This window comes from Myotis myotis, unplaced genomic scaffold, assembly GCF_014108235.1.
Source record: "Myotis myotis isolate mMyoMyo1 unplaced genomic scaffold, mMyoMyo1.p scaffold_m19_p_14, whole genome shotgun sequence".
Classification (NCBI taxonomy): Eukaryota; Metazoa; Chordata; class Mammalia; order Chiroptera; family Vespertilionidae; genus Myotis; species Myotis myotis.
The window spans coordinates 35691852-35716872 of NW_023416318.1; the positions used below are offsets into that span (position 1 = coordinate 35691852).

A 25021-nucleotide genomic window follows, 5' to 3' on the forward strand; every position below is an offset into this window, starting at 1 on the left:
CAGAGTAAACTTCTTTGGGAATTTGGCAAATATGCAGTCTTACTATAGGAAAAAGGATTGAAAAGATAAAAAATGTATGAAGTTAACCTTAAGTAGAATGCTTGGCTATTGTTTGATTATATTCATTCTATCCCTAACAGGTTTGATGAGATCTCCTTTCTCAGGAGCCAGTAGGCATTAGGGAATATTAGTGGTCAGAAGGTGTGGTGCTTAAAGGTATTAGGAAAGCATTTCTGAAGTAACACTCCAAAGTGGCAGTGCCTAGGTGGCCATCACCGACTTGATTAAACCTTTTGGAAATGCCTACTGGGCAATTTATCGAGAACAGAAAATTAACCCTCCATACCTACATGATTTCTTGGGCAGCACTGGTGTCCACATAGACTGGATGTAATGCTGGAAATCTGGGTCTTGAGCAGGGTGGGGCCTTGGGCAGGTGAAGAGCTTCCAGATCGTCACGTGTTTACACTGCAGGTGCAGGAATGGGACTTGTCCACGCTCCACCCTCCGCCGCCTCTTTGCGAGGTTGCTTGACAGCTTGCACAGTACCCGCCCAGAGTCTGATAATCCAGTCGTCTCTGGTGAGGAGGTCAATCACTGCTTCAGTGCTGCGCTCTGCCTGCCTCCCACGCCCTCTACGCCGGCTGCTGGAGGCCGCTCTGTGTGTTCTTGCTCCTCGAGGTTCCCATGCCCTGCCCACTCCACACGCCTCCCGGCTTGCCCTCTTGGCCTGTCCTCTTTTGCATCCTGGCAGGCCAACACCAAGGGCCGGAGGGGTCGGGTATCGGGGCAAGCACTGCTCGCTTTTGTTTCAGGGGCTTTGCTCAGGGAAACCCTTCCCCACAGTGCCAGTAAGTCTGTGGTACTTGGCTGTGTCCTCTGTGTACCTGCTTCTAAAGTTTGGGACATTGTCTGTCTTGCAAACTAAAGCTATTCCACCGGTTTAGCATTGGGACCTGACCCAGCAACGTAAAACATCGTCAACAAGGGAATCAATCAGACATGGGTAGGAGCTACTCTCCGCCGGTCCTGCCCGCGGTCCCCGGGGCAGGCAACCCTTTCCTGGCATCGGACCCCTGCAGCCCGGCACACTCCCGCACCCGGGCCAGCCGCGGCCACTGAAAGGGCGAAGCTCGGCCGCCCGCACCGCCGGGCAGGCGCGAGGAGCCGGAGCGCGCAGAGCCGGGCAGGCGCGCGGAGCCGGAGCGCGCACGGGCCTGGAGCGCGCGGGGCAGGGAGCGCTCCCTCCGGGATCGCGGCTGCGCAGTCGGGCGGGCGCCGGGAAAAGGGGAGGAGGGTGGAGGAGCCGGAGTAAGGGGAGGGGGAGGAGCGGCCAAGGCGGAAGCCATGTTGGTGCTTCACCCGGAGCGAGGGGCTGCGAGCGTTCTCCTCTCCCCGTGGGTGTGACCGGGGTTCGGCGCGGCGCGGCTGCGAGGGGCGGGGACGGTTAGCCCGGTCGTCGCCGTCGTTGGCGGCGGCGGCGCGAGGGGAGCGGCGGCCGCAGCGTGGAGCCGGGCGATTGTGACCTCCGGGGGAGCAGGGGTCCCGCCGCGGCTCCCACTCTCCGTGTGGCCCCCTGAGCGCCCCCCCTCCCCGGCCCGGGAGGGAGGCGGGGGGCACCCGGGCCCGCCATGAACCCCGGCTTCGATCTGTCCCGCCGGAACCCGCAGGAGGACTTCGAGCTGATTCAGCGCATCGGTAGCGGCACCTACGGCGACGTCTACAAGGTAAAGGCGCGCCGCCGGGGACCGGGGTCCCGACCCGCCGCGGGGAGGCGGGGGAGGGAGGGGGCGCGGCGGAGCCCGGGCGGCGGGAGGCGCTGGCGCCCGGGGCTGCGGGGGAGGAGGCGGAGCGGGTGCCCGGGGCTCCGCTGCCCGGGAGCGAACAAAGGGCCGAATGTTTAACCCCGAGACCTCCCAGTGCGTACCTGCGCCCTGCCCTGCCCTGCCCTGCACGCGCGCTCCCGGAGGGCTGAGCGGCGCGGGGCGCGGGGCGCGGGGCGCGGGCAGCGGGGGGCTCTGCGCCTCGCCGCGCGGAGGGGCCGGGCGTCTGGTGCGCGGCGGGGTCGGTGCGGCGAGCCAGACCGCAGGGCTTTGGCGTCTGTCAAAGCTGCGCGCTTCCGACGGACCTGGCCGGCCCGCTGTCCACCCACCAGGCCCCGGTGTGGCTATCACGCTGGGCAGCTAACACCGACAGCCCCTCAGTGTTTAGCCTTTGAGCATCGGCATACCAGTTCTTTTTTTTTTTTTTCTAAGTAACGCCTTTCTTTTGTAAAAGCGATCTAGTTAGCATGATTTTATTTTATTTTTATTTTTAGGAAAGAGAAACTTTTCTCCAAGTCCAACTGGACTTTGATGCCGTATTAAAATTGTGTTGTTTTTTTCCAGTGACCCATAGGTCACTGGGGAAAAAAAACACAACACCTGAATTAAATACTTCGGCAAGGTACTGGTTTGATGAGGTTAGAATTCAAAGCCCGTGAGTAGTACAGCATTGCTGTTGTAGAGGGACCGCTTCTAAATGGGGGAGACAAATCACTCTTCCCTGGCCAGCTCAACTCTTGGCCTCGCGGAGACTGCCAAGAGGAGAAGAGGACAGTGCCAAATGTGGTAGCAGTCTTGATTTAGTTGTGGATCTTCTTACTGGTAACCAGAGTGGAACAACTCCTGTTTCACGTAACCCTGAGGATGCACACAGCTTAACTTGACTTTGGCAAGTTTAAGTCTTCACTTGATTTTGCCCACGTTTAAGCAATAGGTTTTTACTTTTACTCCAGTGCCATGCATATGACTTAGATATTTAATACGGTACAGCCAGTATTCTGCGTTAGTCTTGGTTTGTGGATGATTTGCTTTCCACCGTCACTTAATCACTTTCCCCCGTAGACAGGTGTATGCTGCACACCTGCTATGTATAGGGCACAGGGCATCAGAGCACTTGGGTTGTAACAAAGACAGACATGTTCCCACTTGGAGTTTATAATTTTTTTGGGGGGGGGGGAGGAGACAAGAACAGCATGAAACAACCATTTACTTTATTGCAGTTTTATTTTGTGCTGCAGAGGAGAAAGGATTAAGATTAGGGTTAAAGGAGAAAGGATTAAGATTAGGGTTAGGAGAGCATGTCACAGGAGGACTGATCGCCTTTAGGGAGTCGGAGGCAATGGGGAGAGGGAATTATGCCAAATAGAGCACATTCTTGTGAAGGCTCTGAGTCCGGAGGTAAGGATTTGAAAGGATGCCTGTGTGGCCTGAGCGTCCGGAGAGGGAGGATGGCCCTTAGAGCTTGTAAGGAGGTCAGACTTCTCTTTAGGACAGTGGAGAGTGAAATTAAGTTTGGATTTTTGAAAGATCTACCTTCTGCAGTGTAGGGAGTAGGGTTGGAGGGGTGGGCTGGGGGGGGGGGGGCAGTTAGGAAGCCATTGCAATAGTTCATGTAAAAATAACCATTATTAGTGCGTTTGGGAATTGGTGGTGATTGTAAAAGTTGAAATGAAGGGATCCAAGTAGCTTACAGCTGGTAAAGGAGCCAACTTATATTCAGATGAAAAGTTACTAAAACTTTGCTAATGTATAAGTCTTAGGTGGCAGTGTGTACAGTGAGTTCTTTTTCAGTTCTTTACAAGAATAATTGGCCATGCACTTACTATATTTAGAAAAAACAGCTGTTAGTTAAGCCACATGACTAAAAAGTAAACAAATTAAGGCCTGTAATTTCCTAAGAACATCTAAGTGCAGTACAGGTATAAATTGATTAATCTTGTCATCTTTTTAAAATAATGATAATAAAAACTAATATTTACAGAGTGCTTATTATTTGCCAGGCAGTGCTCTAAGATGTTTCCATGTGTTAATTTAATCCTCACAACAACCCTATGAAATAGACATTGTTGTTATTAACTCTGTTTTGCAGTTGAGGAAACTGAAGCACAGGGAGGTTACAGTAACTTGCTAAAGCTGGTAGATGGCAAAGCCAGAATTCAAAACAGTCAGCTTCAGAGACTGCGTTTTTAACCAAGAGGCAGCACTGCTTCTGTAAAGATGGGGCATGGGCAGGCGATGTATTCCTGAGTTTCCCGGGGAGAAACGGAGGCACACATTTAGCTCAGCGTTTCTCTTGTAGCCAGGCTCTGAGTTCCATGGGATCTTTAAGTAGCAGTTGGGATACCCAGCTCCTGCTGTGCAGCCCGCTAGGCCTCACTGCTGTAATCTGCCAAGTGGACATCACACGATAGATGCCCGATTCCTGCCTGTCAGACTCTTCCAATACCAGGGACCCAGAGCAGAAAAACTCCCTGTAGTTGCTGGCATTAGACCCACTGCTTGCTAAATAATCCACAGTTTAATACAAAACTTATTTGTATTTTTGCCTCTAATCATGTTTATGCTATAAAGATAACTTTTTTTTGTATTTTGCTGTTTTAGATTTTTCTTATTTATATAAATTGCATTGATTAGAGAGAAAGGCATCAGAGGGTTTGTTTTTAAAAGCCAATATATATAATTTACTCCTTAATTTGTCAGCATTTAGGTACCAAAAATGGATTAAGGAAATAAGTTAGAGACCTCATTATTTATAGTCATTCTTAGAAGATTGGTATTTTAAGGGATTTTTATTTTGAAAACTATCCTACTCCAGTGTAGTAAAATGCTTATTATAGTTCAGGTGGCATGGTTTAGTTAAAAAGCATTGAACTAGGAAGTGGAAGATCTGGAACTTATTAGCTATGTGGCCTTATAAAATCATTTAGCTTCTCAGGGCTGTTTTGTTGTGAAGGTATTACCATCATATATGCCCTTCTGTTTATGGTGTTAAATAAATGACTTGAATTTTAGTCAACAAATGAGGTTTTATTTTTTCTAGGTCCAAAAAATGCAAATATGTATTTCTTCTGTGCTGTCTTCAACTACATGGGATTATAGTTGTTGTTTTTATAAAGAAGTTATACTTGCCTTTAACTATGTCCTGTAACTGTGGGCTTTATCTGTCAGTTGAAATATCTGTAGCAAGGATTACCTAGGGTCCTAGGGTTGACAGCTAGAGAGAGTTCTGATTGGTCCTCAGGAGGCCCATGAAGGCCTCTGAAATTAATAGCATTAATGTTGTATGTATGTATGTTTTTCTGGAGAGATGACTTAATAGCATTCAGTACATTCTCAAAGAGGTCAGTGATCCCCAAAAGGAAAAAAAAAAATGAATGACCTGTAGGTTTGTCATTTGAAAGGGTTTTCTTGGAGAAATTAGGTAGTTTTTTTGTTTGTTGGTGTGTTTTTTTTTGTTTGTTGTTGTTGTTGTTGTTGTTGTTTTTTTACCAGATCACATTATCAACATTGATATGATTTTCACATGCATTATGCTATCTTTTCTCATGAAATTTTCCAGTTTAATTTGTATTATTCCTGCCCTAAGACTCTTTATGTCCTGATGTTCTTCTGCATTAGTGCTAGAGAGAAGCAGAAGATCCTAAAGCTGGAGGAAGGGCAAGGCAAAGGATGTTTTGAAGGACCAGCCTTCATGTGTTCCTCGGGAAGTATCTTACCTAGTTTCATGACCCCCGCCCAGTCCCTGTGAACGCCTCCTCGGTCTCAGCCGTGGGCTTTCTCCTGAGCTCCAGCCCATTGCCCCGCTAACCTCCTCCCAGACCACATCTTCCTCCAAGCGTGCGCCTCTCCTCACACCCCTTTTTGTCAGAGCCCCAAGGTTGACAATTCATTCATAAGTTTGAAGCCTTGGAATCATCTTTTACTTCCGAACTGGACTTCATGGGCGTTTTCCATAGTGTGGCTGGGATGCTCCAGGGAAAGCAGGACTGTGCGTTTAGTATTAAAGACAGGAGTCCTGTGGTCAGGAACCCAGCAAACTTCAAACTTACTTGACTAAGGGTTCTTTTTCTCTGCAGTGTTTATTGCGTGTCCTTGGAGCTAGTGCCTGGTAGAACATGCTTTAGAAATGTTGAAGTTTATTTTATCTATGTATGTTTGGAGGCCATTTCCTCTGAAGCAGAGGCTGCAATGTGGCTAAGCTCCAAAGTAGTATTCACATGGTAGTCTGTGTAAACAGACTTGGAGTCAGTATGAAAACTGACAGGAGAAAAATTGAAGATTGGGCAGTGAACCCAGGAAATTAATTTGTATGTTCAAGTATTTAGTGAATTATATAGTGGCTTATTTGTAACTGCATCTTTCCAGGTGTTATGATAATATCATCTAACACTAATTCTTAGATTAGTGTTTTAGAAGAACCTTTCAGGAAAACTTAGTTCTGAAACCTCACCTCTGATGAGGGACATGAAGACCTTAAGCATTTAGAAAAAGAAAAAGAAAACACGGTTATTTGGGGTTATGCTTATTTTTACTTCCATGGAGAACAAAGTCTAAAGGGTATCAGAGGAAATGTCCCTAAACTTTGGAAAGATTGCTTGAATATTTAAGGTAAATTAAGGTAGAATTTTTCAACATCAGTAGTTATTGGAGATGAAAAGTGATGATGGGACAGACTATGGGATAATTTCTCTACAGCATTTAAAAACACATACAACTAACCTCCAGGTTATGTGATTTTGATATGGATCTGATTCCCTGAAGGAATTACTTAACTCCCAAGATTTGATCTGTGTGTATATTTATATATATTAACTTATGAAAGAAAACCTAATGCATTATTTTGTATTGAGAATGAATAGTTGGTAGTTCTCTCTTGAGAGTACATTGAATAACCATACTACATTGAATAATTATAATATGAACGGAAATGTATTAGGGACTGTGGGTGGAGTAGCAAAAATGACAAGACTTGGTACTAAGAATTTACAGGAACATAAAATGTGTACCTACTCTTAGTTATCATAGTTTAAGATCAAAACGTTGTTGATTTTATCTTTTCTGGCACTTTAAATCTCTTACTATTTGAGAGATTATATCTACATAACCGACCTCTAGCATGGCAAGGTTAGTGCTGGGTTCTGGAGTCAGACTGCATAGTTTCACCACCCTCGAGCCAATTACTTAATCCTTCTCTCTGTGCCTCAGTTTCCTTAATTGTAAAATGGAAATGCATAGGAAAGTGGTTAGGGCGGTGCCTGACACATAGTACTTAGTAATTGTTAATTGCTGTCAGTATCTGGTATTATTTATTGTTACACTGGAGGCCTGATGCACAAAATTCATGCAAGGGGTTCAGGCCTTGCATCCGCAGCTTCATCCGGAAGGTCGCCTGGAGGGACGTCCGCTGTCTGGTCTAATTAGCATATTATGCTTTTATTATTATGTATAGATATTTCTCTTGTCCCTGTCCTCCTCACTTACTCTGCTCCTCATGCTTCTGCCTCGGGATTTTTGCACTTGCTGTCTGTGCTTGAATTCTTTCCTCCCCCGATATTTATATGGTTTGTTTCCTTTCCCTCGGGTCCCAGCTCAGATGCCACCTTTTAGACGTGTCTCTTCCTTACCACCCTATAGAAGACAGCACATTGCCCTCACTTTCAGTTTTTACCAGGGATGAATCCAGATTTTACAAGAGCCTGAAGTTTTTATAGTTTGGGGAGCTCTCATTAAGAAAACAAAAACATTAAAAAAATTAGATGTGACAGAATATTTATTTAGAATGAGAAAAGAAATCCCAACAAAATGCTGCAGTCCTTTTCTTCTGAGATTTCTTTAGACATTTAATCAATCAGAAATGCTCATAAAATGTTGCCTGATAACAATTTGATTGCTTCTCCCCACCTACATACAGTATATGTCCCAGTAACTTTTTTTTTTTTTTTACTATATTTTTATTGATTTCAGAGAGGAAGGGAGAGAGAGAGGAACATCAATGATGAGAGAATCATTGATCAGCTGCCTCCTGCACGCCCCCAACTGGGGATTGAGCCCACAACCTGGGCATGTGCCCCTGACTAGAATCGAACCCAGAACCCTTCAGTCCACAGACCAACACTCTATCCACTGAGCCAAACTGGCTAGGGCAATGTCTCAGTAACTTTCAAAACTCATAGAGGCCCATGCACGTGAGGGGGCCTGACCTTTAAGTTTTGTTAGCTTCATAGAGAATTTGCTCCTTACTTTTCCTAATTTTCATTATGGGATGCATCACCCCATATTTATTTCTTCATTGCTTTTCTCTCTGCACTAGAATGTGAATGCAGGAAGCTGGGGGTTTTTGTTTTACTGTATCGTTGAAAGAATGCCTGATACATATTAGACTCTTAGTAAATATTTGTGGAATGAGTAAATGAACTGACATGAGGAAAAAACTTGTGCTACATGAGTTTAGAGGAAAGAGATCCTTGTTTCTGGTTGAGAGAACTCACAGCTAGTTTTGTAGTGGAGGTGGCATTGGACTTGACGTAGACCACTGGCAGTTGTGGGTGCAGAATGAATTAAGCATTGTGGATTATTATTCAGCCTAAACTGTGACAGGCGGTTTAATGTAAGTATCTTCTGCAAATTAAGCAATGCTCATAACTATTATTATGTATATGAAGATACTGTCATTTTAAATATATGTACTTATATTACATACTCCTTTTTTTATGTGACTAAATTTGGCTTTTAGAAAGAGAGTTTTGTTCCCTAATACCAGAGGCCTTAGATTCAAGAGATGAAAACCATGTTTTCTGCTGTAGCTTTGTTTCTTACTGTCCTTTTTGTTGTTGTTGTTCTGGAAGATGCCACACTTCAGAATTCCAGCTGCCTTGACCTGAGATTATAGGTTTGTGTTCCTGTGATGTATTACCTATCTTAGTTCTTGAACTCTGAGGAAGAATTTTAGATTTGACCAAAAACTTAGGTATGTTCAAATAAGACATTTATTTTGTTTGTTTAAACTCTTCTTAGAAATTTGAGATGGTAAGAAAGTTCTTTCTGTATAAAAAAAAAGTCTTAAATTATTGACAGTGGATAGAAATTTACCAAGATTCAAATTTCTGTTTGAAATGACTAAATGCATCACTTGCAACAAACACTGTTGTTTTTTTCATTGAAATGACAGATCCATTCAGTTCATTTTCAAGGAAATGTCAAATATGTAAGCATGAATAATCACAGTTTGTCAGTAAAAATGGTGTTCTGTGGAAAAGTGGCTAGTGCAGTTTGCAACTGACAGTCACACATGCTGTTCTTGGAGACAACCATTGCACTTTGGTATGCAGCATTTCATCAAATAGAATATTAAAATGACATGCATTCAAGGGTCAGGATCTAATACAATTAATTTATGTGTATGCCTCAACAAGGGCATTCTTAAATGAAACTGGCTTTTTCCCCCCCTGTGAGTGCATGGCAGTGAGGAATATGATGACTGCTAGTGCATCATGGGGCTGCTGCTTTGATGTGTGCTAAGGCACTAGCAGTTGGACCATCATTGCTTTTGCACTAAATCAACACAGTAAAAGGGGGCAAATGACTTTTTAGTATTACAAGCAAAATAGTTTTGACCTTTCAGACTCTCAAAAAATAACCCCAGGGATCCCCGGAATTGTGCTAGAAGATGACATGGAGTAAGCCAACGATGAGGTAGGTAGGTGGTGATGGGCCAGACAAAACCAATAGAAGAAATGGAAAAGGGGGAGACCAGATGAAAAGCGTCTTGGAGAAAAATTTGACAGCTTTGTGGAGAAATATGGGATGGAGAACAATGATTCAAAGGGGACTTCACAGTGTTAAGCCTGATTGAGGAGCACATTATAGGCACTTTATAAATATTTGTTCAAATAAATTAATAGTTGCAGAATGATCAGTTACCAAGACAATAAAGTTGAGAAGAGGGAGCTATGATGAAGTTTAGATGTTTTATTAGGAAATAAAGAGGTATATGTGAGATTTCTTTTCATTATTTTCTTGCTGTGGTTATTCTAAAGAAACTCTAATAAAATCCCCCCGCACCCCCTGTGGAGAATAGCAATTGTTTTTTTTTTTTTTTTAAATATATTTTATTGATTTTTTTACAGAGAGGAAGGGAGAGTTAGAAACATCGATCAGCTGCCTCCTGCACACTCCCTACTGGGGATATGCCTACAACCAAGGTACATGCCCTTGACCGGAATCGAACTTGGGACCCTTCAGTCCGCAGGCCGACGCTCTATCCACTGAGCCAAACCAGTTATGGCGAGAATAGCAATTCTTTAGCAGTGTCTGTTGAACTAATAGAAACTGATAAGGGTCAGTACCTTCCTCCCAGCTCTTACTGAGGGAATACCAGGAGGATGTACTAAGATATATCCTGTTGAAGAAGAGTCCTACAGGTTGGGAGGGTGGTTGACATAAGGAATCAGTGAGCGGAACAGGAATATGGGCTAGATTTTTTTTTTTATGGCATAAAGTTTTAAAATGTTTCTTGTTTTATTCTGATTATGATATATGTACATTTTAAAGAAAGAATAATGAGACGATAAGAAAACCATTAAAATGATAACTTAACTCCCAAGAGAAAAAACTCTTAGTATTTTGGTATATTTTCTTGTAGACAAATATGTTACAAGGCTTGTATGCTGTTGTATATTTTAAAAATTATAGTTTATTTACCGTGAAATGCATAGATCTTTTGTGGTTCAGTTAGATGAGTTTTGACATATATATAACTGTGTAACTCATGCCCTTACTAAGAGGGAACAGTTCCTTAACCTCAGAAAGTTCACTGTGTCCTTCCCAGTCAGTAGGGCATCCCCCACCCCGTGCAATCACTGTTCTGATTTCTATCACTGTAAAAGCTCTTCTAGAACTTCCTATAAATGAATCACAAATGAATTTGCTTTGGCGCCTTGGACAATACATGTGTAGATATATTCTGGACTCTATTTTGTTCTCTTGAGCTGTATGGCTGTACTTTCACCACTACCTCACTGTCTTGCTTACTGTAGCTTTATAGAAAGCCTTGAAATCAGGTAGTAGTACTTCAACTGTTTTCTACTTTTTGCAACTGTCTAGGTCCTTTGCTTTTTCTGTATAAATTTTAGAATAAGCTTTTCAAGTTATATAAAAAGCCCCTGAGATTTTGTTTTAACATATTTTGAAACAAACTCATAGGAAGTTGCAAAAAGAAATCGAAGAGGTCTCTGCGCCCAATATTTATCTTCCCCTCTTGTGTCATCTTTACATAGCTACAGTGCATTATCAAAACGAGAAATTGAGTAGCACAGTGTAATTAGCTAGCCCATGGATTTCACCACTTTTTGCATGCACCCATTTTTTTCATGTCTTTGTGCATGATTTTGTGACATTTTATCACATATGTAGCTTGCTGGGATTTTATTGGGATTGCGTGGGATCTGTAGTTTAGTTTTTGGAAAATTGAGATCCTAATAGCATTGAGTCTTCTGATCTATGAATACGGTATTTTTCTCCATTTATTTATGTAGGTCTTCTTTAACATCTCATCAATGTTTTACCTTTTTTCTTTTTATAGATTTATCTCTAGCTTTTTCTACTAATATTTTAATTAATATAACTATTTAATAAAATGGAACTGCATTTTCAGTTTGTATTAAAATCCTCACTGTGCAAGTGGTGTCTGACTTCCTTTGACTTAACCTTGTATATTTTTAGCTGTGAGCATATGGACTCCTTTTAAAATTGGCAAAAGTGAAAAGAAAAGAAACGGGAAATGACTATGTTAAAAGCTATGCACTTTAGCTTTCTTATCTAAAGATTAGAACAAAGTCTTTAGAAACCTGATTTATTTGTATATGTGAGATACATGTGTGTATATGTTGCAAAATTTATATTTTTAAGCTTATTAAAGAAAAATAACTTAAGATTTTCTTCATCCTTAAGTGAAAAATAAATAACACTGTACTAGATTGTTTATAAAATCTTAAAGAATTTTTTTTCTGATTTTAAGGAGTGTGTGTTCTGGTTGAGGAAACAAAATATGCTTAAATGGAATAGACCTTCTAAAGATCATTTTTAAGGGAGTGTTTTAACAATTAAAAGGACAATAACATAAATATGATAAAAAAAAAAATCAGTGTAAGTGAAAGATAAACTGGGGTTAATCTGGTGAAGACTTCCCAAAAGAGTATATCTTGACCTGGGACTTAAAGGAGTACTATGTTTGTATTTATAGAGAATTATGAGGAAAGCCATACCAAAAGAGTAGATAGGGTAATAGACAACCATTCTGCCTAAAGTAAGGGTTTTTATATTGGGAAATGTGAGATATATTTCAAGTATCCAAGATACAGACAAATGCCAGTTGAAGAAGTAGACTCATTTGATTTGCAGTATAGTACTTACCAAATTCATTAAGGCCTATCTTGTTTTTCTAACCTGCTTTGGTTACTATCTGGATGGTATTCAGTGAGTTTTCTTCTATTTTTCCCCTTCCCCCTCAATTGGGTTAAAAGTTATACATTTTATTTTTATACTTTCGGTTATTACCTTAAAATTTCAACATGCATAATAAAGTTAATATCTTTCAGTTTTCTTTAAGAAAATAAAGTATATGGACTTTAGAATGCAAAATTTCAATTACTGCCTTCTTATTCTGTGTTGTATCTTATTTTGATTATACAGTGTTTTTAAATCTCCCAAATTAGTGTTCATTATCATTGTTTTACTAGTATACACCCCTGGCAAGCAATGATCTGTTTACTGTGTCCATAGTTTTACTTTTCTAGAATAGCATATAGTTGGAATCATCCAGTATGAAGCCTTTTCAGACTGACTTCTTTTACTTAGCATTTATGGTTCCTCTGTGTCTTTTTGTGACATGATTGCTCATTTGTGTTTTGTTTATTTGTTTTTTAAATATATTTTTATTTCAGAGAGGAAGGGAGAGGGAGAGATGGAAACATCAGCAATGAGAGAGAATCATTGATATTGCATGCCCCCCACTGGGGATGGAGTCTGCAACAGGGGCATGTGCTCTGACCTGACCGGGAATAGAACCAGGACCTCCTGATTCATAGGTTGATGCTCAACTACTGAGTCATACCAGCCAGGGCAGAGCAAAAGTTTTTAATGAAGTCCAGCTTATCAATTTCATTGGTTGTACCTTTGGTGTTATATCTTAAAACTCATTGCCAAACACAAACCAAGGTCACCAACATTTTCTCTCATTGTCTAGAACTTTTATAGTTTTACATTTTACATTTAGGTCTGTGATCTATTGAAGTTAATTTTTATGAGGAGTGTGAGGTCTGTGTCTAGACTCATTTCTTTCTTTTTTTTTTTTTTTACATGTAGGTGTATGTTGTTCCAGTATCAGTTATTGAAAAGGCCATTCTTTTCCCATTTAATTGCCTCTTGCTTTTATCAAAAAGCAGTTGACTGTATTTGTATGGGCCTATTTCTGGGTTCTTTTATTAATTTGCTAGGGCTTCGATAACAAAGGGGCATGGACTGGGTGGCTTAAACAACAGAAATTTATTTCCTCACAGTTCTGGAGGCTAGAAGTCTGAAATCAAGGTTTTGGCAGTGTTAGTTTCTCCTGAAGCCTTTCTCCTTGGCTTATAAATGGCTATCTTCTCCTGGTATCTTTGCATGGTCTTCCCTCTGTAACTGTCTGTTCAAACATAGAGGCTAGAAGTTATTAAAAAGTTGTAGCATGGAGTCAGGCATAGCAGAGCACTGGGAGGGGTAAGGACTGGGGTCCATTGAGTCTAGTCTAGTCCTTGCTGTCTGCAGAGTGGTTTTTGGAGTTGTTGAGATGGTTGGCAAAGAATCCTGGTTAGTGATTAGTGATTCAGAAGGTAAGAAGAGATATGATAGAAATAAGGGAACCATTGAAGATGTTTGAACAGAAGCGTAATAGTGAGCTACTTGCTGGCAGAGACAGGTAGCTGTGATGTAGTTGATGACAGGTAGCTGTATTAATCCTCAGGCTGATATTTCGGATTATCTGGAAGATGGTGCACTAGTCCAAGAGTGAATGGTAATGATAAGAGTTAGACTAATGACGACGGGGAATGTTTGGGGCATAAATGGTCTGGAGAGATTGGAAAGCTGAGTGAAGCAAGATGTGGAGTTAGATTTTGGATAGATTGATTGAGATAGTAGATTTAAGTAGAAAAGTGTCATCCCATTCCTCTTTAACCCATCCTACCCTCCCCCCTTCCTCCTGTCCCCCCCCCCTCCCAAAGTGATAGACTAGTAGATTTAAAAGGCCCAGTGCAGGGATACATATATAGTGCAAAAAGAAAGAGCAAACTTGAGGACAAGAATTCTTTAATGATGGGAGCCAAGAGAAGGGGCATCTTTTGCTGTGAGTTTTCAAAGGAAGAGAAGCTCTTAGCTAACATCCTCCTCGCTTTAGTATCCAAGGAATTCAGGGACTTTAAGAGTCATGATTTCAGTCTTCCTTTTGAAGTATGATATATGAGTGAATGAATGAAATATGACATAACAGACCTATGCTGTAAGTACACATGTATGTGAAAGTTAAGGTCTTTAGGAGAAGGTTTGCTTTTACAAGTTACTGAATATTTTCTAGTTGAAATAGGTAAGAATAATGGAGTAAATAGAAATAGAGGTTACCCACAATTTTTATCAGAGTTTTCTTTCAACACATGCATCATTAAAATCATTTTTGGGATTTGTGTTTTCCTTTCAGTGCCTCAGGAATAGGTACTTACCTCCCTACACACTCGTCTTCCTCCATGCCATTCTTAGGAGGTGACAAAGTTGGCAGAATCAAGAAAGTGTTGACGGCACTAGGGCAGTGGTTCTCAACCTTCCTAATGCTGCGACTCTTTAATACAGTTCCTCATGTTGTGGTGACCCCCAATTTCATTGTTACAAATTGAACATAATTAAAGCATAGTGATTAATCACAAAAACAATATGTAATTATATATGCGTTTTCTGATGGTCTTAGGCAACCCCTGTGAAAGGGTCGTTCGACCCCCAAAGGGGTCGCGACCCACAGGTTGAGAACCGCTGCATTAGGGAATAGAAAACCAGATGGACAGTCCTATATAATAAAAGCCTAATATGCAAATTGTGCCTTTGGGAGTTCGACCAACTGGGAGTTCGACCGCTCACTATAATGTGCGTTGACCACCAGCGGGCGGCACGAAACGAAGGAAGGCCCCGGCTGGCAGCCAGAAGGCCCCGATTGGCCCTGATCTGTAGCCAGGCCTAGGGACCCTACCCGTGCACAAATTTCATGCACTGGGCCTCTAGTGTCATTATAAAAACATCTTTCCCTTCTCTGTTCCTTGGTACATCTGTCCCCACCCCATGCTGCACCACCCTTGCTCCCTTCAATAAAAACTCTAGCCCCAAACCTTCAAAAAGCTTTGAGTAGAGATTATAAAATATAAAGCCTTTGGTAAAACAAGACACATGCAGAGTTATGTTTACTTTTTGACTGTCATTCAGCTTGAATAGTAATAAATAAGTCATTGTCATTTTTATTTCATAGTCATTATTTGGCATTTTTCTTTTAGGGATCTCATGTTTCTGGTTAGTGCTGTGATGTTGATTCACTGACACCACTGGAGTCTGCTAATCATATAAGATGTTTTGATTTGGAATGTTGAGGGTTTTTTTCCTTCAGTAAACTGTGGTTACATGAGGTTTGACAAACTTATTTTTTTCTTTCAAAAACCAAAATTGAGGGTTTCTGTTAATTACTGAGCAGAGTTGCTATTTTTGCAGTAGGCTTGTATTGTTTGTGTTGGGATTTCTTTAGCTGTTTTTTATCATGCTAAAATCCAGTATTTGAATTAAAATTTGAAGAATATTTCTGTAACATAACCATTACTTTTATAAGCGATCATATGAAAGGTCTGAAATTTAAATCAGACTGTGTTTTCTAAAATTTTTGGCAAAGTATTTTAAAATATAATTTAACTTATTTTGGTGGGCTTTATAAAAGCCTGAAAACTAACTAACCTTAATGGGATCTAATTTTTTTAGCAGTGTGTTTTGCAGAAATTATCCATTTACTTGATATGATCAGTTGTTAATACATTTTTGTTTATATGACCAAAATTTAAACTCATCTTTGGAAACTCATAACATTTAAAAAATATTTTAATTGTTTATTTAATTCCTTAATTAAATTTTTTGCATAAGCTTTATTTTAGAAAAGTTTTAGATTTATAAAAAATCACAAAAGTAGTTGAGAGTTTCTTCATACACCTCACCCAGTTTTCCCCTTTTGATAACATCTTATATTACCACTAGGGGCCCAGTGCACTAATTCATGCACCTTGAAAGAAACTGTGGGCCACGAGGCTGCAGTGGGCACAGGGGCGGGTCTCGGCCCATCCTCTGCGCCCCCGCCCAGCCCCTCCCCCCGCCATCCCCGGTCCCCTGTCTGCCGGCAGCCCCATTCCTGCCACTGCTGTTCCCACGTGCTGAGGGCCCTGCCCTGCTCACACCCACTGATAGCGCTGAGCCATTGGGGCTGGCTCCAGCAGCAGGTGTGAGCGGAGCTGGTGCTGTATGCAGGTGCGAGTGGCGGCTGCTGCCCTGATCACCCCTCAGAAGCAGGTAGAAAAGCCCTCGGGGGCAGCAGGCACCGCTTGCACTCGCTGACGGCATCAAGTGATCGGGACTGGCGCCGGGCACCGGCAGCAGGTATGAGCGGCGGCTCTGGTGCCGGCTGCCGGTGCGAGCTGGGCTAGTGCCCACAGCAGGTTCAAGCACTGGCAGCAGGTGCAAGCACCCAGCGGGACCGCGGTGCACGGGAGCAAAATATTTTCAGTAACCACCAGAGAGGCTCACCCCGAAGACAGCGACTGTCGCCCCTCCTTGGTCTGGCACCCCTGCTCACCTGCTCCACCATGCCGCCACAGCCCATGTCCGCCATGTTCCACTCTCTGCTGCCTGCTGCCGACGCCCGCGTGCGCCCCCTTGGTGTCAGTGCACATCATAGCAACCGATTGTTCCGCCGAATGGTCTATTTGCATATTAGGGTTTTATATATATGGATGGTACATCACTAAGGAACCAACATTGGTATGTCACTATTAACTAACCTCCAAAGTTTATTTGAATTTTACTAGTTTTTCCTTCATGTCTCTTTTTCGTACCACAGCCCCATCCAGAATACATTACATTTAGTCATTGTGTCTCTTTAAGCAGAATTTTCTGGTCTCTGATGAAAGTTTCACGGACTTTGTTTTTGATGACAGTTTGGGGAGTGCTGACCACATATTTTGTAGTGTTTCTCAGTTTAGTTTCTGCCTGGTTTCTCTCTCATGATTAGACTGTTGCGGATTTTGGAGAGGATGGGGTGGTCATGCTGTTCACGTGACTTGTCACTATGATGTTGACCTTGACACCTGGCTGTAGTAATGTTTTCTAGGTTTCTCCACTGTAAAGTTACTTTCCCTACTTTTTTATGTTGTCTCCTCTGAGAGCAAATCACTAAACACAGCCTCACACTTAGCGGGTGGACAGTTAAGCTTCACCTTTTTGAGGGAAGGAGTAGCTATATAAATTGCTTGGAATTCTTCTGTATGGAAATGTGTGTCTTTGCCCTTGAGTTATTTGATATTTAGTATGGATTTGGGGTATTTATTTTATACTTTGGGTTATAATCCAATATTCAAATTGTTCAGATTGTTTCCGTTTAGCCATTGGGCTCTCTTTCAGGTTGTCTCCTGTGTCCCTTTGATATGTCACCATCATTTTGGTTTTAATCCTGCCTTCCTTTCTGGCAGGATAAGTTGTTTCATGCTCATCATGTTTATTCCCTGCCCCCGTTCATAATCAGCCATTTCTCCAAAGACCCCAGGCTCCTTCTTTGGAGACTAGTCTAAGAATCCAAGGTATGGGCTCTGGGTGCGCTTACTGTTACTGATGGGCCCTTGCTTCTAGGCCCAGCCCATAGATGGAGCTAGGAAAAATACGTACATATTACTACCCATGTATACATGTGTATCTGTAATTATTTCTGTACTTACCTATCTATACGCATTTTAAGCTAAACATGAGTTCATAAGGATGTCTCTGAACGTAACCCAGCACCACATGGTTCGTTCTAGCCTTCTCTCGTTGCTTATCTGTAGCCAGCCTCCTTCTCCCGCAGGGAGAAACCTGGCTTCCATCCGCTGCCATCTATTGTGTATTTCAGTCTCGCTACAGCTTTTTGGGAATTGTCACAATTTTATTTTACAAGTTTTTCAATTCAAGCTGTTCTTTACTCTTTGAATTAATAATTAACATCCTGTGCTAATAACTATTGTCCTGTGAATTTTTACATGGAACAACCAGTTTTAGTCTCAATCCATCTATGATGTAGGAACTTTAATTGTCTCTATTTTACTGATGCGAACAGAAGGGCACAGATTGCTTTAGTGATTTGCCCAAAGGGCCCCAGCTAGTAAATGGCAGCGTGGCAGTTGGACCCCAGACAGTCTGCCTGTGGAGTCCTTGCATTTGGCTACACTGCCAAAAGTAGGTGTGTGAAAACAGGGAGCTAAACTCTGTCTGTTAGTTCTGGTTTTTTAAAAAGTATTCCTGTTTGTTCAGGAAGGAGGGTCAGAAGTGATTCAGTGATAATCAGAAAAATCTCCAAAGTAGCTCCCTAGATGCAAGAACAGACAGTGGTTAGAAAAGAATAAATTTCCTTAAAAAGGCAAACATGCAGAAATGGAATTGCGTACTTACTAAAGGAGAGGTTTGCTTTCTTCTGATTAGTTGAGGAGATTGTGCTTGTGAGGAAAGTAGTTTATGCTTTTGAAAATGTTCTAGAATAAAGCGTAGACAGCTTTTTCGCCCCCTTTTCCCTAAACCATCCCACCATGATTGCCAGGTTATTTTTTCCTTCTGGTGGAAGCATGTGGTTCTCACCCTCTTCACATATGTCTCTTGCACAGAGGAGAAAAGAGTGGGTCAGAAATTCGCATTTAGCTGGCAGCTGATCAAGTCAAGGACTAAATCAGTTGAAGGGATTTCTTTGTTAACACAGAAACATCTCATCTCTTCTATTTCATCAGAGGCTGTTTAGCATTTGGTTTCATTGGTCAGTGTACATAGAAAAGCTTAGTTATTCTGGAGCTTTGTTTTCAAACACTGCATCATCCCTCCTCACTGCCACATCTGTCTTAAATATTTTAACAGCTTCATTGAGATATAATTCACATACTGTACAATTTGCCCATTTATTTGTGTGTGTTTTTTAAATATGTTTTTATTGATTTTTAGAGAGAAAGAGAGGAAGGGAGAGGAGGAGAAAAACATTGATGTGAGAGTGAGCCAACCATTGGCTACTTCCTGCGTGCCCCCTACCAGAGATCGAGCTGATGCTCTAACCACTGGGCCAGGGCTCCTTCTCCTCTTAACTTGCTGTCTCCTTTGCTCCCACTCAGTGGTTTGTTTGCTTTTTAATATATTTTAATTGATTTCAGAGAGGAAGGGAGAGGGGGAGGGAGAGAAACATCAGTGATGAGAGAAAACCATTGACTGACTGCCTCCCACACGCCCCACACTGGGGACCGAGCCCGCAACCCTGGCACGCGCCCCTGACTGGAATCGAACCGGGGACCTCTACAGTCTATAGGCCAGCGCTCCATCCACGTCCAGGGCACTCCCACTCAGTTTTAAGGGCATTTATCCCCATTAAGCTATTTCAGTTAAGTCCTTATTAAGCTGAAATTAGATTGTATTTATTACCTGTCTACCAGTCAGTCCAAAAGTAAGAGATCTTTTATTGTGTGCTTGCAGTTTTCATTTCTTCAGTTGCAGAGCATGTTTAATTTCTCCTGTTGCTTAAGCAAAGTCAGATTAGTTACACAGAAAATCTGAAGGAAATTTTAAACATCAATTCCGATGCTTGTTCAGCTGATCTACATGCTTTTTAAATGATGGCCATACATTAGGAACTGAGATCCATAACTTTCAAAAAGCACCTTATCTCCTAGAAGGAGTTTGGTCTTTATTAGTACAGGTTGTCATTTCCCCGAAAACAAAATTTGGTTGTGAACCATACCCAAGTTATGGGCCATTCATTGCACCTGGCTCATCGAATATATAGCCTCTTGAACTTCTTAGGTCTTCCAGAAATTGTTGGTGACAGTTAATGATCCTCTATAGGGTTTGGTGGCTTGATTTTTGGATAAATGAATAAACACTTATGTAATGAATTGCAGTTTACATAATATTTGTTTTTCATACAAGTTTAAAGTATTGGATTGATACACACTCGTAAAAGAATTGAGGCACAATAGGCAGAGTAGGAAACAGCGATCTGCCAGCAGGTGGCCATGGAGGTGGGATGCAGGGGCAATTTCTCAAAAACATTACAAAAACGTTTTCTAATTTTCTTTTGTTGATTTGAGAGACAGACAGACATCGATCTGTTGTTCCACCTATCTGTGCTTTCACTGCTTGCTTCTTGTATGTTCCCTGACTGGGGATTGAACCTGCAACCTGGGCGTAGCAGGGTGACGTTCTAACCAACTGAGCTATTCGGCCAGGGCTGAAACATTTTCTTAAGAGAATGTACCTTATTTTTCTGAAAATTTTGCATAATATTATTTTTAAGTTGATGTGTTTTGAATTGCCACTTATTTCTTGTTTTCCCCAAGAGTGGTATTAAAAACTATTTTTTTAAAAATACATTAATGTAAAAAATCTAAAATTACCACACACTAGGATTTGGCAGGATATACTCCCATTAAGGTTAAGAGCAGGATTTTTTTGCCCTCCTACATCTAGGGAGCACTGATCTTTGGAGAAGCTTGGTGCCTCTCTTTGGCTTCTCATGTTTGGTTTTCAGTAGAGGTTGGTGGGTATGTTTCTGGTTTCCAGTCATGGCTATTTCTCTACGGATGTTGCTTGTGGTAAAAGTATCAAGACTGAGAAGAACAAAATTATGGCAGAATATTTTAATGCTTACACTGATAATAGCTTTCAACTAGCCGATATTCCTTGAGCTACTCTTCCTTTGTGGTCACCTTGGAAAGTGTAATGGGAATCTACACTAATAAAAGGGTAATATGCTAATTAGACCAGGAGACCTTCCGGACAAAGCTATGGTGGCGGGGCCGAGGCAGAGGCGGTTAGGGGCGAGCAGGCCGGCAGGGGGGCGCAGTTGGGGGTGAGCAGGCCAGTGGGGTGGAGCAGTTGGGGGCAATCAGGCCAGCAGGGGGAGGCAGTTGGGGGCGATCAGGCTGGCAGGGGGGCAGTTAGGGGTGATCAGACCAGAAGGGGGGGTCAGTTGCAGGCAATCAGGCTGGCAGGCAGAGTGGTTAGGGGTGGGCAGGCAGGTGAGTGGTTAGGAGCCAGCGGTCCCGGATTGTGAGAGGGATGTCTGACTGCCTGTGGGATTGGACTTAAACCTGGCAGTCGGACATCCCTGAGGGGTCCCAGATCAGAGAGGGTGCAGGCTGGGTTGAGGGACACCCCCCAACCCGGTGCATGAATTTCGGGCACCAGGCCACTAGTCTTTTAATAACTGTGTGCTCTTTACCCCCATGAGTGGCAAAGTGATCCAAAGCTAAGCTTTCCTAAAAGCTGCTTAGTCAGTATGTATGAGGTGGAGCCTAGGACACTTGCACTCCAAGAATTCTCCAGGTAGCTCTGAGAAAGACAGCTGTGAGCAGACTCCTTTATCTGATGGAATAGTCTGCCTCTCTCTACCTGGTCTTGCCTTTTTTACGACTTCTTCTGGTTGCGTTCTCTCCCATTTTGTCCCTTTTCCTGGAATGTGCAACTCTCCCATGCTGGTTGTTACAAGTAAAGCCAATGGATTCTCACTGTCAACTTCAGTCTTTGTGGTAACTGGGTGAGACCTGTTTTTGGCTGTCATGTCAGTCGTTGGTTTCAGATATGTTGTGATTGCGATTGTTTTCTCATCAATACCAGTATCTGACCACTGACTCTGTATCCAGTCCATCCTCCAGGCTGCACTGATCTGGTCACCATCCTCAGGGCACAAGGACAATCTTGGTTCTGCACCTAGCACCCTCATTAGGTAAATGACTGTGCTTCCGTTACTTCACTCATTCAGGGCCACAGTTTTCTCAGCTCTTTGCTAAGTCCTCTCTAAATATCATTTTCATTAAAAGTAAGTTAACATTTGTCTCTTGAAGACAAATTCTGTTTTTTTTTTGTTTGTTTTTTTTTGCACATGTACGTTTTTGTTCCAAAATCATGTAATAAGTTTCTTGGCTCTTAAAATTAAATGACTGTAATGGTTTTAAGTAGAGTTTGTTGTCATAATGTGTGGGCACCCAACCAAAATTTATATAGATACAAAGCTTTACAAAAAATTCTAAGATTTTTTTTAGCATTACCAGTGCTTTGTCATGATTATATTCTTAATTTTCTAGAACTGCAAAATTCTCGCTTATTAAAATGGGTGAAGGTTGTTGTATCAGAACAGGGAACTCAGGATTCTTGATTCCAACTATTTGTGGTATATCCTGCCAGTCCATCTAGAATTCTTCTGCCTCTTTCACTTAAATAATTCAGTGGTCTATTCCTGAACTAGAAATCTTCCTTCTTGTGAAAAGACAGATTAGCAGTCCTCCTCCACTCTTCTTGGTTAAAGTTATTTCTCAGGAAAATTTAATATTGAAAAACAGAATGTTATACATATACCTACGCAGCATTTTGTGTTTCTGCTTTTTGGAGAGAAGTTTTTCAAAGTACTTTTAGTAGTAGACTTCTGCTATTTTCAGTACATTGTTGGGATTAGCACTTATAAACTATCTGCTTAAGCAGTATTGACCCTTTTTAAAGCTACTTTGTCCTTTAACCGTATTGCCCTTATCTTAGTGCCTGTGAATTGTAGGTCTGTCTTTACGTTTATTATAATACTAGGTAAATAGGCATGTATACCGACTAACAAAACCAGCAATTGCATATAGAATCTGGATAATTACTTTTAGTCTGTTTTTGCCCACAGTGTTAAATTACTGTGTCTTCTTTACTTTTTAACACTGAGTTTATCTCAGTATCTACTGTGTTTTATTTATTCTAATTTTTGCTCTCTGCAACTAAATTTTTCTGGAGAAATTCACAAACTGGCTAAGTGTTTATACTAAATACAGCTAATCCAGCTTCAAATAGATCTTTATTGAGGTTCAGCTACTCATCTTTAACTCCCTTTCATATTCCCATTCAGTACCTATTTTCAAGCCTTCAACTTCATTTACTGAAGACTGCATTTGTATGTCTTCATTTGGTTTAAAAAAATTAAACATAAATTCAGTTAATCACACATGTATTGAATACTTAATTATGTATATACACTACCCTACCTGGCCCTGGGTATAAAAATATAAATATGACAGTCCGGGAGCTCACAGCCTCAACAGGTAAAATAGACATATAAATAAACATATAACAGAGCGATTTATTTTAGAAATATATTTAAGTTCTATGATGTGGAATGAATACAGATTCTGCCCAAGGATGCCAAGAAAATTTATAGTGTGGAAGTGACCTTTAAGGTTTTTATTTTCTTTTTAAATGATACTTTATGGAGGTGTAATTGATATTTGGTACATATATTTAAATTATCCATGGTTTGGTTTAAATCTATCATCTTGATGACTGTTGAGTATTCCAAAGAAGAGATGATGGTGGCTGAACTCTGGGGCACTAGGAGTAGAAACAGAGAAGTAAAAAGATTCAATAAAACATAATTCTGTGAATGGAGAGGTGGAGCGTGGCAGGGAAGGATTCAGATGTTGGGTTGTAGGGTTTTGCTTGGACAGTGGATGGTGTTGCACAATGGCATTACACCTGGAGAGTAGCAGGGTTTTGAGGGGAAGGGTTGAATTTGAGGCATATGGGGCACAAGTGGGATTATCTAGTTGATTATATGAGTCTTGAGCTTAGAAGAGAGGCCGGGGTAAATTGGTGTATGTTGCTACAGGATTGGGTTCTTGTTTTTAAACTCACCAGCTTGTTTTTCTTTTTGTGAGCATGCCTTTGGACGTTCCCAGAAATATAAAATACCTTTTTTAAAAATCAGATAAGACCCTCCCCCATATAAATATTATTTACCCAGCTCGATCTTAGATAATAGAACAAAGGTCCACAGAGAGCAGCCTCTCGTAATAAACACTAAAATGTATGCTTGTAACAGGAGCCGTTAACTCTTTGGCCCAGTTTCTATGTAAGTGCTCAGATTTCTCTGAGTGATGTGGCTGTGACTTCGATGCTTATTCTCTAGAAGTCATTGCCAGGCTTACCTTGCCCTGCTCCGAGGCTGCTGGGGCAGCCTTTACTGGAATATAGCCTTTTTGTCTGACCTTTCACTTAACAAATGAAGTTCCTAAAATACTTTAAAGAATAAGCCACTTTCTCTTACATTAAAGAGGTGCTAAATGTAAACTTTTCTTCCTCTCCTCCTTCCTAAACAAAACTCCCATCCACCTCAAAGGTAGAAGCAAGATGGTTCCCAGGGCCTTTTTTATTCTACCAGGGAGAAGAGAATATAGAATATGGCAGATGGATATTTGATGTGGACTTTTCCTCTTATGCTTTCATTTCTGGACTGGATTGAAGGCTGCTATTTACCACTTCCACCCTACCAGTTTTAGCATAATCTCAGTCTGACCTGCATTGAGCTGGCTATTATTATTAGAACCTTGATCTGCATTGTCAAAAGTATTTACTACCTGTTACAAGTGTTTATTTCTCTTGCCGACTTCTTACTGACCTGTAAAGTGACACATAACTTGAACAAGGCTAACAGTGTGCTTTTCGCTGCGTAGTACAACGTGAATTTTCAAAGTACAAGATGTTTTGGCAGGTGTGAGGTGATATCTCATTTTGGTTTTAATTTGCATTTCTCTGATGATTGGTGACATTGAGCATTTTTGCATGTCTAATTGGCCATCTTTGTGTCTAATACAGTTCTTACAGTTTTTCTTTTTCTTTTTTTCATATTGAATTGATATTTATTTCAGGACATGCCATGTCAAAATAAAACAAGAGTCAACCCTTGCCTTTAACAATAATATTGTATTATAAAAGCACTTTACAACTCCATCCCATCTTTGAGTATAAAAGTTTTTCTTTATGTAAATAGCAAGTATGGGAATCCACAGGGCTCTACAAATCTAAAAAGTGTTTCAAGACAAACTTATACTGTGGCTGATCCAAATGTT

General features: G+C 41.5%; 1 protein-coding gene across 10 annotated transcripts in view; it reads left to right on the forward strand.

The window, feature by feature from the left end:
• The first annotated feature begins 1266 nt into the window (after nucleotides 1-1266).
• MAP4K3 (mitogen-activated protein kinase kinase kinase kinase 3) overlaps nucleotides 1267-25021 on the forward strand; it is a 115814-nt gene continuing 92059 nt past the window's right edge. For 2 of the 10 annotated variants that reach the window (XR_004971870.1, XM_036334774.1), the window contains exon 1: nucleotides 1268-1727. Coding sequence is in view for 7 of the 10 variants with exons in the window: in XM_036334774.1 (XP_036190667.1) it covers nucleotides 1632-1727 (96 nt within the window). In the remaining 3 variants the exon portion in view is untranslated. Of the gene's footprint in view, nucleotides 1728-21701; nucleotides 21871-25021 lie in introns of those variants that run through there. The other 8 variants (XM_036334777.1, XM_036334771.1, XM_036334770.1 and 5 more) reach the window with 6 other exon arrangements.